This window comes from Lytechinus pictus, chromosome 8 (genome assembly GCF_037042905.1).
Source record: "Lytechinus pictus isolate F3 Inbred chromosome 8, Lp3.0, whole genome shotgun sequence".
NCBI lineage: Eukaryota > Metazoa > Echinodermata > Echinoidea > Temnopleuroida > Toxopneustidae > Lytechinus > Lytechinus pictus.
Genome location: NC_087252.1, coordinates 30,609,256 through 30,624,773, shown reverse-complemented (window position 1 = coordinate 30,624,773; position 15,518 = coordinate 30,609,256). Strand labels below are relative to the sequence as shown.

General features: G+C 36.6%; 1 protein-coding gene across 1 annotated transcript in view; it reads left to right on the top strand.

Moving 5' to 3' along the window:
• Positions 1-15,282, top strand: part of LOC129266545 (transforming protein p54/c-ets-1-like) — a 43,611-nt gene extending 28,329 nt beyond the window's left edge. Inside the window, exons 6-7 of the mRNA XM_064104202.1 lie at positions 2,720-2,920; positions 10,779-15,282. Coding sequence (XP_063960272.1) covers positions 2,720-2,920; positions 10,779-11,116 — 539 coding nt within the window. The 3' untranslated portion in view covers positions 11,117-15,282. The remainder of the gene's footprint in view (positions 1-2,719; positions 2,921-10,778) is intronic.
• Positions 15,283-15,518: the final 236 nt, after the last annotated feature.

Sequence of the window (15,518 nt, the reverse complement as noted above, 5' to 3'; positions counted from 1 at the left end):
AATATCCAGAAAATAAAAAAAGGAGCATATGAGTTTCAATGGAAGACCAGAATTGAACTGATTGTTTTATGATTTCATGAAACCCTTCAAGATATTTGTATAATCACTTGTTCAATGAGGATTTGCATTAGAGGATGTCCATCCAGCTACCAGATTCAGCATTTCCTTGATTATGTTTATTTTCAACCTGATTTTTCTGCAAAATTATTTTATTCAAACATCTAGTTCTGGATGATCTTTAGGGTCTTGAATAATTCTCTGTGGGATTCCTTGTTTGGAAATGTCAAAATGCCCTTCTTTCCTCTCCTTTCCCTCCTACCCACATCATTGGATATCCCCCAAGGATCAGTCCTAGGTCCTCTTTTCTTTCTAACTGGCTGCTGTTTCCATCACCACCTCTGAATCAGGCAAAGGCCCACAGGAACTCTGCCCATCTCTTCCTGTTTTTTCCTCTCTTAAAATGGCCGTCCATCTTTTTTGGTCTCAAAGTACACTCGGAAGATGACAACGTCAAGATTCCTTAGTCATCATTCTTTCTCCATTCATGAAAACTTTCCTTTTCGACATTCTTTATAAGGTGGAGTTAAATATACATGTAGCTCCCACAAATTACAAACCTTGCCCTATATGAACCATCTTATTCTAAATGTTTTATGGCCTCACTGTTAGAATCTTTAGTTATATTTTATGATTATTCTGAAAAGAAAAGATGAATCACTTTAAGAGTTTCATGGCCTCATTAGTTAGGAAACTGTAGTTATATCTTTATTCTGAAAAGAACAGAGAATTGTAATGTTTAATTGATAAACATTGGTTTAACACCTAGCCTCTTTCCCCTAATTTAGAGTAGTATATCTCATAGAACTTGAATGTGCAACCGCAGGCCGTTTAGTTACCAAATTATAAACACTACACTGTACGAGCACAATGCAGATAGACGATACCACTGGTGGCTTGTGCAGTGTACAAACAGCGGAAAGTTGTTGCATTTCCTGTGTTCTAAATTTAAGCCCATGTGACCTTCGATGAGAACATAAACACTAAGTCTGTCTGACGCTCAAAGGAGATAACTCCTTTTTAAAGAGTTGGCTGACTCAAGGTTTGACTGACTGACATTTTTTTTAAACAACCTCATTGTTTTATTGCCATCTGTGAGAATAATGTTGCAAATTCACTTGGTAGTGAATGGTTCACATTATCAATACAGACAATGACAAACTTATAATAGAATTTTAAACTGTTGTCCTTGGATGTTTAGGTGTTGGCTGCACTATGTATGTATTTCCACATGTTTGGTAAGATAGTTTCCAAAATGAGACTAATTCGATTAACAGATTGTATTCTAGAAGTAAGACAGGTTATGTTTAAGGCATTTGCATCGTAAAGCAGGCTTTGCTGGCCAGCTTCAGCTACTTTCATTAAAGATCCTGTCAAATGTCTAATAAATTGAATATGTCTTGTATCTTTAATGGAGGGAAAGATTAAAAGTTCGAGTGAGGTTTACTCGTTGGCAAGGCACCAAAAATAGCTCATCCTCCGTCAAAGCTGCAGTAGATAGACCCAATGCCTGTGGAATATATGCTAGGCTCAGTCGGAAGCCACGATATAGCCAAGAGATATATGTGTAGTCGATTTGGTGCCTTCGTAAACGTGTCCATCAGCGCCTCCTTTTAACCTTTCCGACTCTAGTGATTATTTTGGTCAAATGACTCGTCCCTCACTTTTGTTTGATTTTATAATTTTTCAAAGCTTTTGGCTAATTTGTTGAGTAGGTATCTGATTCTATGGTGCAATAATAACTGTTTTCCTTTTCACTAGAAAATAAGTTGGCTTTGTATTACCTTAAAGCTGTATGGTTTAACAGTATTTTCATGAAACATCGCCACAAGTAATGATTCATTGCCCTATTTTATTTTTTTCTTGTTTATTTTCATGCATTTCAGTTGTATGCCCTCCTCATCCCATACCTTCTCCTTTATGCCAGCGTTGCACTGGTGAAACTCGACTCAAGACCGATCAAAGCTGTTATATTATTCAGATCAGTTATACCTCAGTCACATTTCCCCTACGGTGGCCGTACAGCGAGCCGGAAACAGCCGTTTTAAACATTTTTTGTACCAGCTACATGTAGGTGGTTTGAATGAAAATGAATACAACTGCTGTTTTCGACTCGTCGTACAGCCGTCGTAGGGGAAATGTGACTGAGGTAATAGGAGTCTCTTTCACTGGTGTGGCTGTGACTGTAACATTGCTTTTTTAAAAATTCAGGATGAAGTTCCTGATTTTATGATTTTGCTCCATAACTTTTGATTCTGAGCCTAAAAAGTTGAAAAAATTAAGTCATTAAAAATGAAACATGAAATTTTTTTTTGGGGGGGTTGGTTATGAGCTAAAAAAGGTTTAAAGAAAATTTTATTAAAATCCTTCAATATGCATTGCAATCTGATTATTTTATCAGATTTTTAAGCATATTGGCAAGTATGTAATTGAAAAAAGGGGTTTCATCATTCTCTGTTCATTTTTCATACACTCTCTATTCACATGTTATAGAAAGGGAATTGTAGCAATATACAACGATTTTTTTTTTGTCTATTTGAATTAATACAACAGTGATTGAATAATTATAAGACTTTAAGTGATTAGTTATCCTTCACTCTCACCCACATTAATCATGCCTGCTCCTTGTTTTTGTTTTGTTTCCTTTTCTTTTCTCATGTAGGCAACCAGTTTTCATCCTATGATTATGAAGGGCATGCATCAGGCCCCGCCCCCTACCAACAGGTCCCGCGCTCGCTTTCCGACAGCTGCACAAGCTCCGACCTAGGGAGCATTGGAGGGGCGTCGCGGTCCGATTCACCCCTCGCAGGCGATGTGGTATCAAACCCCGTTATCCCCGCGGCCGTACTAGCTGGTTATTCCGGTAAGAGACTTAGATTATAGCATTGGCCTGCTGCAGATTTGCGACGCAACATGTGCAACATATTTATTTGGCAAAAGTATTGTTTGCACAGATCACCCATACTCTTGTCGTGCCCACGTGCTTGATGATATTTTTTGGCAATTAAGTTTTAAACAGATGTTGCGTGACAAATCTAAATCTTCCTAATATTGGTGGCATTGGCATATGAATAGGGGGTTGGAGGGGGGGGGGGATCATGACCAAGAAAAAAAAAATTTAAAGGGAAGAAAAGGAAAGAGAGAAAGGTGAAATACATTGTTTTTTTTATACTATGTGAAAATCTATCCCCAAATTTTGGCATTGCCGGCTTTCCATAGTTGTGGTTGATCTGATCAATCGCAACTCTTTTTGAGAGGGTACCCAGAAGTCCTCAATGCTTCATAATGTTCATTCATCGTGCCTTTACTGTGCCCAGACTACACGCAGTGACTGCATAATGTACTTTCCATATACGTAGGGTGTGGCGACTTGTACCGTGGTGTTCAACTCTGAAAAGGACATACATGTAGAACATGATGCATAGTGGCTACCTTGTTGCCTACCCGTATGTATGTTGGCAATATATTTTCACAACAAACTTTTGGCATACGGAATGCGTAATTGGTGCTGGCAAGTCTTCAAAGTGCGTCCCTACCTGCAAACCTGACATTGGCAGTTAACAGTTGTTGTAGTCACAGTTAAAGGGGAAGTTCACCCAAACGTCAAGTTGGTTTTAATAAAAAGAAGAGATATTAATTGGAATTGTGAGTGCGTCGTGGTCTAGTGGTTCTGACTCTTGCCTTTCAAAAGGAGGGTCGGGGGTTCGTATCCTAGCCATGGCGTGTTTTTCTCCAGCAAGAAACTTATCCACACTGTGCTGCACTTGACCCAGGTGAGGTGAATGGGTACCCGGCAGGATTCACTCCTTGCATGCACTGAGCGCTGGTAAAGGTAGCTCGAGCTAAAACCGGGGTAATAAAAGCAAGCGCTATTTATCCTCAGGCAAAAAGCGCTATATAATTCCAGCCATTATTATTATTATTAAAATATTGATAAACGTTTGTTGAAAATCCATCAATGAAGAAGGATAATGAATTGTCAATGATTCAAGGTGAAAATATATAACTCAAGGGATTTTTATCAAACCTTCATTGTTTTCTATCTTTTGAAATTTCTGCTTTTGTCGAAACCAACTTTATATGATCACAGACCTGCCAACCAGTACGTTTTAGCCGTATTTAGTACGTTTTTGCAACCAAAATAACTAAATCGTAATTCATTGAGAAAAATAATCTCTATATGTCTCTATTTCATAAAACGTGCACAAATATGGTTATTAGATCAATGTAATTTCAGGTAACTTGTTTTTTTTTCAATCATTTTGTTCAAACCAGGGCGAAGATATACACATGTTTTAATGTTGTTTTTTTCATCTGCAAGAGCAGTGCGCATTTTAGCTTGCATGCAGCTTGAGCGCCGCGATGAGCGAGTGCGCCAAGCATTTTATTATGAAATACAGTTTTTTTTATCACAGAATACAGTTTTTCATTCCCAGAGGTTGGCAGGTCTGTGATCAGGGCGAGCTTTCCCTTTAAAGCGAGAGAGGTTTTAAATGAAGTTGTGGGTCATCACCACAATCAGGGTGGCACTGCCTATTCCTAGAAACCTTGTGTGGTTTGTGTGCACATGATGTGCATTTTTGTTGGTGATAACGTGAGGACTTGATTAAGCCCTGGGCGTCACTGCCTCTCCCCTCATTCTTTTCTCGTTAATTGCTTTTGAGATTAATTAGCACTTTGGAGATACCGTAATTCATTGCATATATCCATGTTTTCGACTCGTCCATGAGTCTGGGAGCTTGGGAGAGTATATTTAAGGTTCAATGAACGGAATGCGTCTACCCTTGAATATTGCCTGATCTAGCGCCAAAAGAACTCTAATAAAAATGAAAATATATTTTATTTAAGATGATAAACTTGTCATTGGGGGTGTCGTGGTCTAGTGGTTATGACTCTCGTCTTTCAATCTGAAGGACGTGGGTATGAATCCCAGCCATGGCGTGTTTTTCCTTCAGCAAGAAAGTTACCCACATTGTGCTGCACTCGACCCAGGTGAGTTGAATGGGTACCTGGCAGGATTTATTCCTTGAATGCTTTAGCGCCTATTCGGCAGTTCTTCTACAGCCAGGGTATTCATATGGTACCAAGTATCAAGCGCAGTAGAGTATAAGCAATTATAGTAGCTGCGCTGTACAAATGGAACATATTATTATTATAAGTCATATGATACCATTGGATTTTTTTTCTTAAACGGTATATTTGTAAAGGATGAATCTCAGTTTATAAACACAAAACAGTGCTTCATTGAATGTGACGAGGTGTAGTTTAGATGATACGGGTTAATGAAAAGCAGCATTCGAAAACAAAGCATTTCTTATCATTACTTGGAAAATCAATCTTTAAGCAAGCTTACAATTCAAATGATTTCTATGTCTCGTGTGGGAATGCAGTAAGGACGGATTACCCATGCTCAGAACTGAATCGCTTAACCTTTTGAGTACTTGCTTATATACATGTATGTTTAATAACTTGATTCCATATGAGTTTCCGCCATAATCTGCCCTATATTTCCTCTCATGATTCGTTCATAATGCATTGAACACCTGTGTCGGATTCCCCTTTGGTCCCAATCATAAGTTTGCAAGTTGGATGGAACGTGTTGATCTGTCCATTCACAATCTGTTCCATACCTCACTAAATATGAACAATACTCTCGTGGAAACGACACCTATATGAACTTCATTTTCAAAGATAGTAAAACCACACATTTGAAACAAAGTTTTGATAAGCCAGACTTCGTCAGAAACAATGCAGTTGAGTTGATAATGCCTTGGTTTTCCCAGCCACGGGTTTTGGAGCTGAAGGTTAATTCATTTTACAGTCTGGAAATTCCATTTCCCTTTGCAGTATCATTAATTAGTAAAGTACATTCCACTTGTTTCTCACATTATTTACGATCAACGATTTTACAATAATGGGAGTGATCCAACTTATGTGCTGGTATATGCATACCATTGAATTGTGACAAAAAGGAAAAAAATGCAATTGAAGTTGTCACAAAAAACAGATCTTGAAATCATGTGGGTGTTGATAATAGGGCTATTATGTCGACATAATTTCAAGAATTCTCTTTCAGTAAATATTTCCATTTCTTTTTGCCACATCTTAAATTGTACCAGCAAAAAAGTTGAATCACTCCATAATGTAAATTCATCGATTGTAAATAAATATTGGAATAAGAATAGTCTGGACAGCTTTTCATGGTGAATAAAATGAAACCATTTTATTTGGTCAACTTGGCTTGGCTAAGAATGATATAAATCACATGAATAATGGTCAAACATTTTTGTTTTATATCACATACATGTATAACATATTTAGGCTGCATTTACTCTGCTTGCATCTCTTACACGATCCATAGACTCTCTAAAATTATACAAATATACCTAGATTCCTACGCATTATTCGATACATGACAGTTGTGAATGAACTCAGATTTGAAATAAATTAATAAAAATAACAATATTGATGGAAAAATAGTGATGATGATAATGATCTTGATTAAAAAAACAAAGAATAAATAATAATAGTAGCACTACATGTAGTTTGACGATAATAATAACAACACTAGTAAGCATTAAGTGTTAAGAAACAGTTATTACTGGGTGAGCCAGTGAACTTTGTTCTGTTGAATACATCAGGAAAAACATTGGATCATGTTCAGGTTTAATTCTTGACCATAATGCGGAGGAAACCGCAAAACTCGCCCTGCTTTCGTTTTCACATGGGATATGATTCATGTAGTTTAAAGTGCACTGTGACTATGTGTTCAGTTGCTGTGTCATTCTAACAACAAACATTGCACAATTACAGTAATATGTGCAAGTTCAGACGTAGAGTACTTGTCTATGCGTGTTTCCCTCATTTTACTCGATTTACAGATTGATTTTGTTTACTCTTTTTGTCTGGCTTCACGCTGATTTTGCGATTTTTTATTTTAATCGAAGACCACCATTTTTGTTTTAGCCCTTACTGGAGTAAGAAAAGTCGGCTGTACATGTATTCCAAATTCAGCTTTGAAATAAATCAATGCTTCACAGGACTGAACATAGGGAACATGCAAATAAGTATACAAAATGACCTTCAAATTACCTACATTTATATCTCTTACTGATGTTTTATGCAGCCGAAACATATTTGAAATTATAATTTTTATTATAGGTATGATAATGGAAATGATGATGATGATAATATAAATAGTAATAATTAAAATAAAAACAATGATAATAATAACATCAATAATAATTACAATAATAATGATAATTACTTTGATAATGACAACGATGATATTGTTAATAATAATAAAATAATGCTGCTAATAATAATAACGATAATCAATATTACTTATACAGTGCATGCCACTCATATAAGAGAATCTCTTTACATGTAGACCCCTTTAAAACTGCAAATTAAAAAAAAGAAAACCTATTGATATTTACTCTCTGATCTGTTCTTTGAGTGAAACCAAGTACTTTGGCTGACATACGATTGACAGAAGCTTTGCATGTAGTTTGAAAAAATTAATAACATCTCAATATAGGTCTGTTGTCAGCATCCTGAAGTGGATGACACTTAGAGTTTATAGAAGTGAGTGTTTCAATAGCCCTGCCTATCATGAAAAGGTGAATCTCCATTAGTCTAAGTTGGTCAATCTTAAGACTCTAACCCTGTCATCATCAGCCCTTTTTACTTCATGTCTTTAAATAGGGGTATTGATTTTCCATTTAAAACAAATCTTTTCAGTTTCTGAAGACCTGTACTTCTGATTCAAAGGTTCTGGTTCAAATTTGGTAGAACGGCTTTTTAAAGTACAATATTTCTTTGCTAGGATGCTGTGAAAAAACCCTTTCTTAAGAAAAATTGTGGCATGAATATGCAGCCTAAAGTCCCTGACTGTGATATTGCCATTTTACATGTAGCTAATCTGGGCCCCATCTACAAAGAGTTACGATTGATCCAATCAATCCTAACTCTTTGGAAATCAATCATAATGTTTTATCAACATGAAATGTGCAAAATATTCTTTGTAAACAAAGGAGAACACACCCAATTGTCAAGAATTCAATGAATTTATAAATATACATCATATCTAGAAAAAAAATGAACAAACGTGCATTTTATATGTTGACTTTGCTGGCTTTCCAATATCGTTGCGATTGATGTCATTTGCAAGTCTTTGTATGACAGGCCCATTGCCTCCAGACTCACATAATGATCAAAGTTTCAATTGGGGTATGTGACTATCAGTTTTTTGCCAAGGGATCCAGAGATGAGCTTTTATCAACAATCAAATGTTTGTGCTCTTGCAACTTTGACGCTTTTATTTAAAGAATTGTTACGAGTCATCATATCCCACCACAATTAGAAATCTTATTGAACATCATTATGTTTACATGCAGGAGGGTGTTACACGATCAGGCTTGTCACATTCTGCTTTTAAAAAAATGATCCACTCAAAATTTTATTCTAAAGTTTCTGGCTTGTTTTCCCCTTTTTGAAAGTGTGGCAATTGTGGTTTCAGTCAAGGCTAGGGCAAGGCTTGTGGAGGGAGACTCTCGGTCTCTGTATGGGGCATGCCTCGGCAGATACACACAATACCTTGCCAATTTTACTGAGTTCCAGCAAATCATATTTGGATAATTCCCCTATTTTGTGTATGTTTGAAATTCATTTGTTTTGGCCCCAGTCAGCTTGTTATCCACTTTGAGAACACGGTTGGTGATAGTATTGTCTTTACTTGCTCAGCCAATGCACAGTTTGTTTTTGCATCACTTGTTGTTCATCCTCTTATTCTTGCCTCAAATTTGTGGGTAATTATTCATGCATTGGTGATTCTTTGAGCTCAATTAGTTCGATCAGGCTTGTCTGTTGCTGTCTGATTCTGATATTCCCTCTTCGTGATTTTCCTAAAAATTCTGAGTTTTTCACAATTTTCTATATTTCTCTTATCTATCTATCTCACTATCTATCTATCTATCTTAGATTATATTTATCACATCTGTCTGTCTTTCTGTCCATCTCTCTGTGTATCTTTTGACATTTTTGATTCCTTATCCATGTATAATTGAATTATTTCCTGCAAGATCTACCTGCTTAATTTAGTTATATCATTTGCCTGCATGTAGCAAAAATGAATTGTAGTTTTCATTTCCATTGTCAAGGGGCCATTTCCTTGACAAATGTGTAGGCCTTCAAAATGCATTTGTCTGTTTAAATTCCATTAGCCAATAAAATGAATACCTATTTTCTGAAAGACAATGGAGATTAGATCATCGGCCCATCCTTGACTCACGAAAGTACTCATTATTAGAACATAGGGGCGTTCCCATGGATAAGTGCAAAATATGATCAATGGTGGTGCGCAACCCCTGTAGGTGAGGGCGGTATCACACAATTTTCAATCAGGGATTTTTTTTCTTCAAATGTTGACTGAACAGGAGGGCTGTATGATAAAGATTGTCTCCCTACTTGAGAACTTATCAGTCTTTTCCTTTACTTTGGTCCTTTTTATAATGGTAAGCAGAATGAGGAAGACACCTATCTTATTTATCATTTAGACAGGAATGATCTGAAATTCTTATTGTCAAATGAGCTGCTAGATCCCAATTGGCTATCAAAAGTTAAACCACAACTTAAAACCGGAGTTTGAATAAAACAGAATTTAATATACAGGTCTCTGTGTATGCATTCACAACGGCTCCTTCCCATAATCTTCTAACTTCTTTCCCTCTCTTTCTCTCTCTCTTCCTCGCTTCGTCTTTCACCATTTCTCCCCTTCGTATTTTTCCCCATTATTCTCTGTATCCCTTTTGTTTTAAGTACCGGCAGTGGGAACGTTCTATGAAATAGGTGTTAATCACGGCAAATCTATTCTGCTGTCCACGTCATTATCCTCCATACCGCTTTACCAGCCAGAAATGAGTCAGTCACATGCCACAAATGGCCGTATAAACCCTCTCGCCATATGACAAGCATGTGTTCATCCCAACTGCTGACTAGGATAAAGAGAGAGAGAGAGAGACATTGAGAGAGGGGGAGTGATAGAGAGAGTAAAACACAATGAAGATGGGTTGGGGGCAGCAATGCATGGGCCCCCAGTTTACTTACATGCGCAGTCCCTCAGTCTTATTTTGCTGTAGGGCTGTGTATGCATCTGCTGACCGAGCTGCATGACGTATCGAGCATGTGTGCTGTGGTCACAAAAGGAAGGAGGCCTTGAAAGGGCTGATGGAAAAGTGAAAAAATTGAGAAGTGTAATCGTATTGGTGCAACACGTCAAAAGCATTAGAACACCGTCTCACACAAGTTTGTTATGTAATCAAAGTTTTCAAAATTGGTCTATATTTCATGATAAAATTATGAAATTCATGGATTTTTTTCTACTTGGTTACCTGTTAAGATATCCGGTTGACAAGTTGCTGTGTCAGTAATACCTTTTGCAAGATTTCCAGTTTTGAAGAGCAAGCTTTGTTTAACTATTTTTAAAACGTGCGTGTTAGTTAATGTGTAAGAGCATAAAATCTATCTGTGATACATTATAATTTTTTTTCTTCTCTTTTTTGTGTGGCTGTGTCAGGGAAAACTTGAGCAAGCTTTAGATATCATTCTTTCGTTTCCAAAAAAAGAAGGTTAAGAGCTTTTGTATTTGTATGTTTCAGTTCCCGTTTTTATCACCCTTTTATCTTTCTGATTCCTCCCCCCCCCCCCCACCGTCCTTGCAGGAAGCGGACCCATTCAACTCTGGCAATTTCTCCTGGAGCTTCTGACCGACAAGACTTGCCAGCACATCATCAGTTGGACGGGCGATGGCTGGGAATTCAAGTTGTCCGACCCCGACGAGGTTGCCCGACGATGGGGCAAGCGCAAGAACAAACCCAAGATGAACTACGAGAAGCTGAGCCGGGGACTGCGTTATTATTACGACAAGAACATCATCCACAAGACGGCGGGCAAACGCTACGTCTACCGCTTCGTCTGCGACCTGCAGAGCCTGCTGGGATACTCGCCCGAGGAGCTGCACGAGATGGTCGGCGTCAGCCCAGCGCGAGACGACGACTGAGAACTCGGCAACGTGCGTTGCGAAAGAACATTGGACTTTTTGAAGCTGCGTATTTCATAGTGGACATGGCTTTGATGGAAAGTTGTGTTCTATTATTTGAAAGGTTATTCATAGAGGTGATATTCATGAGGTGGGAAGACCGACCTCTTGTAGAAACATTACACATTTGTTGTAATTAACTTTTTAAAACAAACCCTTGATATATCTGTCATGTCATGAAATTCAATTTGCAAAAGTGCAATTAGCATAATTCAAAACTTCTTTTTTTACAAAAGTGAGAACAAGTTAAATTTGCATTTGAATCTGCCACTTAATTCGTCCAATCCTGTATTTCATGCCTTAATTTTTAATCTTTTTTAAGAAGGATTTTTTCAATGAAATTTTGACAATTTGTAGACCTTTATGTGAGGTTTTTAGCCTACGAGAAATGTACTTAATCATGTATAAAATGAACATTTATTGTTGCATGCGTTTTCATATAATTGTGATGTGAAATCCAAGGAAGATAGAAGATAAGTCATCTGGAATGACATTGTAGATTGCCGAACCAGTTCTCTCCTTTTTTAAAATGAAAATGTACTATTATAGATATTAAAGTCCTATGAATTTCTGTGCTTCTTAAAAATTGATGCAAAATGCAGATTTATATCTTTTCATTGTGCAAAGATATTGTCCAAATATGAATTTTGAAGACAAGCCACATTTATTCCAACTGCATATCTTATTCTATTTGCAACAAAAAAGTATTGATGTGACTGTTGTGAAGAATATTTGAATACCACATGGATGTTGAGGGGTTTTTTAGATGAGAAGTGAGACTTATGTCTTGTTATTTGCAAAGAAATTGTCTTAAAGTGTATTTTGAAGACCAGCAACATTTGTACCAATTGTATATTTGATTCGTTTTGCGAAGATCTTGATGTGACCAAACATTTTCTTCTACTACTGGAGCCATGAAACTTTATTAAGAAACTGACCAAGGCCGTCTAGTGTGTCCTCGAGGGCTAAGAGCTTTCAATTTGATTTCATTCTAACCTTTCGATTTACATTCAGTAGAAAAACATTCCAATGTCATATGGACTTTAGTTTTATATATCTTTATTTTTTTTCATTGTTGATTGATGGTTATCAGTAATCTTATATCACATTCTTTGCGGGTTTATACTTATTCTTCACCAGTTTGATGCAAGCTATTTTTTTAAATTTCATACACATGTAGTTAGAATGGTAAAAAATAAAAGGTGCTATTTTGTATGGGGTTTTGTGATATTTTTTGTGGTATCTTTCACAAGAACCAGGGCCTGTTTCATAAAACTTGTTATAATAACAAATTTGCAATTACAGCTGATAGATACTAAAATCATTTTATTTGATTGGCCGATTTTGAAATTGTTATCGAAATTGTGCATTTGTTGTTATACCAAGTCCGAATGAAACAGGCCCCTGAATATTTCATGGGCTTTGTGCAAATGTTGTGTATGATTTTCTTTTTGTATTATATATTTTGTACGTTTCAGAGTGATAAGAATTTTTTTTTTGGAATTTATAGACTCCTGATGGATGGAGTTTTGGGATTGATTTATTGTTTTTGTAGAACTATGGGCTGAATATTCTACATTTATTCTCCTTCATGTTTGTAAACTTCCACAGACTTTATTTTGTTGAACACCGTCCCTCCAAGGTGTATTACCCTCTAGTATACACATTTTATAGAGTTTCATGTTTGTATAAGCACCTGATATTGGTGTTAGCACCGAAAGTAGCATTCAGCATTGTGTTCACAAGAGTGATGTTACTGGTATAATAAGTGAGCACTTCAGTGTTTAATACCTTAGCACTATGTCAGTCAGTGATGGCACCTTTTACAATCAAGTGTTGTGTAAGCCCTACTTCTTATTCCTGGCTCTTACCCGCTACTGTTTATGTATCCGTCCCAAAAGTTTTGAGGGATAGCGTGTTAAAAGGTGTTGGCAAGCACATGTATGGATTTGTGCTATACAAGTGCATTTGATGTTGTGAATCAACTAATTGCTATGGTTTGTCACAACTACATGATTGGATTCTTGTATACAGGTTGCAAGGTGTAGGGTGCTTGATGTTAGATGCATTTCCAATCGAGCATGAGATAATGTATCACATGTACCATAGAGCCTTTTGCTTCTTATGCGAGGGGCAGAAGGATATCCAAACTTGCCATTTATATGAATCATGAAGTTTCATGTAAGTGAACGAACAATGAAATGTGTCATTAGGAGACTTGACTTTGGTGTACTGAAACATGTTTCACATATGGAAATGCGAGAAACCATTTTGGGGGAAATGTGTTTTATTTTTGTAAACGATGGGTTTTGAGACCTACGCACCATCAAACTTGCCTCGTTAGCTTAAACAATTGACAATAGATTTTTTTTTTCAGTTTGGTTCATTTTTCTTTGTCTTCACATTGATGTGCCTTGGTGTTTTGTCACATGAAAAAAGATATGCCTTCTAGAAAAATGTACTGCAGAAATTTATGATGATTCTAGATCGTAGCAGAAAAAAAATGAAAGCACTTTTTATATTTGTACTTACATTTGTTCCTGTGTATAGATTGAGGCATGTGCTTCGTTGATACTGCAAAATGTACATGCATTTCTTATTGTATGTGAGAGCGAAAGAGAGAGAGTGTGTGTGTGTGTGTGTAGTGCAAACAAAGCCTTTTTGTGTATACATGTAAGTTTTCTAGAGAGTGCAATTTGTGCTTTTTTATATATGCGCGTGCGAGTGAGGCAAGAGAGACTTAAATGAGGGGGAATTCTCAAATGTGTTTCATTGTATGTAATTTTAATCTAACATGGTGGAAATTAGTGACTGAGCAAATAGAGCTCTCTTTGTCTTAACAAAACGGAAATATCCCTAGCCGTGGGTACCATGTACATTACTTTGAGATGACCTTTGACACGATAAGTGCTACTGAATATTTTGTAAATAGATATGACTACGCAATTGTAGTACATTGTACAGAAACGTGACAGAAAAATGGGAAGAACTTGTCATTAGTTGCCTATGTTGTAAAATAAGCTTTTTGACACTAGAAAAAAAATGGAATGTATTTTTCACAATTTTGTAAGTATTGTTTATATTTCTGTTTCTACACTTACACCGTTGGTCAGAGATATTAAATTTTGTTTTTGTTTCGCTTATGAGTTATATAGTGGTGTTATATAGTGCTGGCACTGTTCTACACACCGTTTCATTTTTTGTTCTGTTTTCATCAGAATATGTGATTTTTCTCTTTAGTTAATGGCTAAACAAGGGTAATGTTATCTCATTTTTGTTATGCAACTACCTAAAGTTCCTTTGAAAAAAAACATACCCATGCACTCGTTACACTGCAGCATTTTTGATAGCAGAGTTACAAGGAACTTGGTATACCGTATGTGATAATGGAAAATTAAATTAGGTTCTCGTACCATGAAAACAAAATATCAGAAGTGTATTGTAATTTTGGCAATCCCCCCACATGGTTTTTAAAGAAAAAATAATTAATCCTAGGAATGTTCTGGAATATTTAGCATTGGTACACAAAGAAGACCATTCTGGCTTAGGCTTGATGTATTCTAACAGCTAACTTTTAGGTTAACATCAGCGTTCGAACCCTGAATACCCAAGGAACTGAAGGGCAAACAATGGCTAGCCCCTAAATCCTAGGTATGTTCTGGAAGATTTAGCATTGATACACAAAGAAGACCTTTCGTGGTATAGGCTTGATGTATTATAACTGCTAATTTTTAGGTTACAACATCAGTGATGTTGGAACACTGAATGGGAGGGACAAACAATTGCTCGCCCTTACAATTGTAGGTATGCTCCTTAAAACTTATGTAGAGTAACTTACATTTGCTCAAATCAAACAAGATAATTTGTCAGATTATTTTGTCTAGAACTTCATACCAAAGTAAAAAAAAAGTAGCCCTCACTATGCACTTATTATATCATGTTATGGTAATGATTTATTTATATTTACTTTGTTCTGTAGAAGATTATGTTCAATTGATTTACATGCCTTGATTGATTTTGTTTGTACCACCCCCCCCCCTTCCCGCGGTTTTGTCAACATGTGTTGTGTTGGCAGGCGTGGATGCAAAAGAAATAATAAATTGTGAAAATGTCGACGTAAAAAAGAATGAATGTATTGTTTCTTCATTAGGATGTAATCACATATTGGATTTAAACACGGATGAGAGAGGTATGGATGATCTTTAAAGTATGTCTTTAGCTGTGGTTAATCCCCCCCCCCCCTCCCCTGTGGCTACGCCTAGATTATGTGAATGCGTGTGCTCTAAAGCAATTATGTGGTTCATACGAAGTGACCATGAGTTTTATAGGATTTTTTTTCTTAAAGTTTACATGAAAATGTATC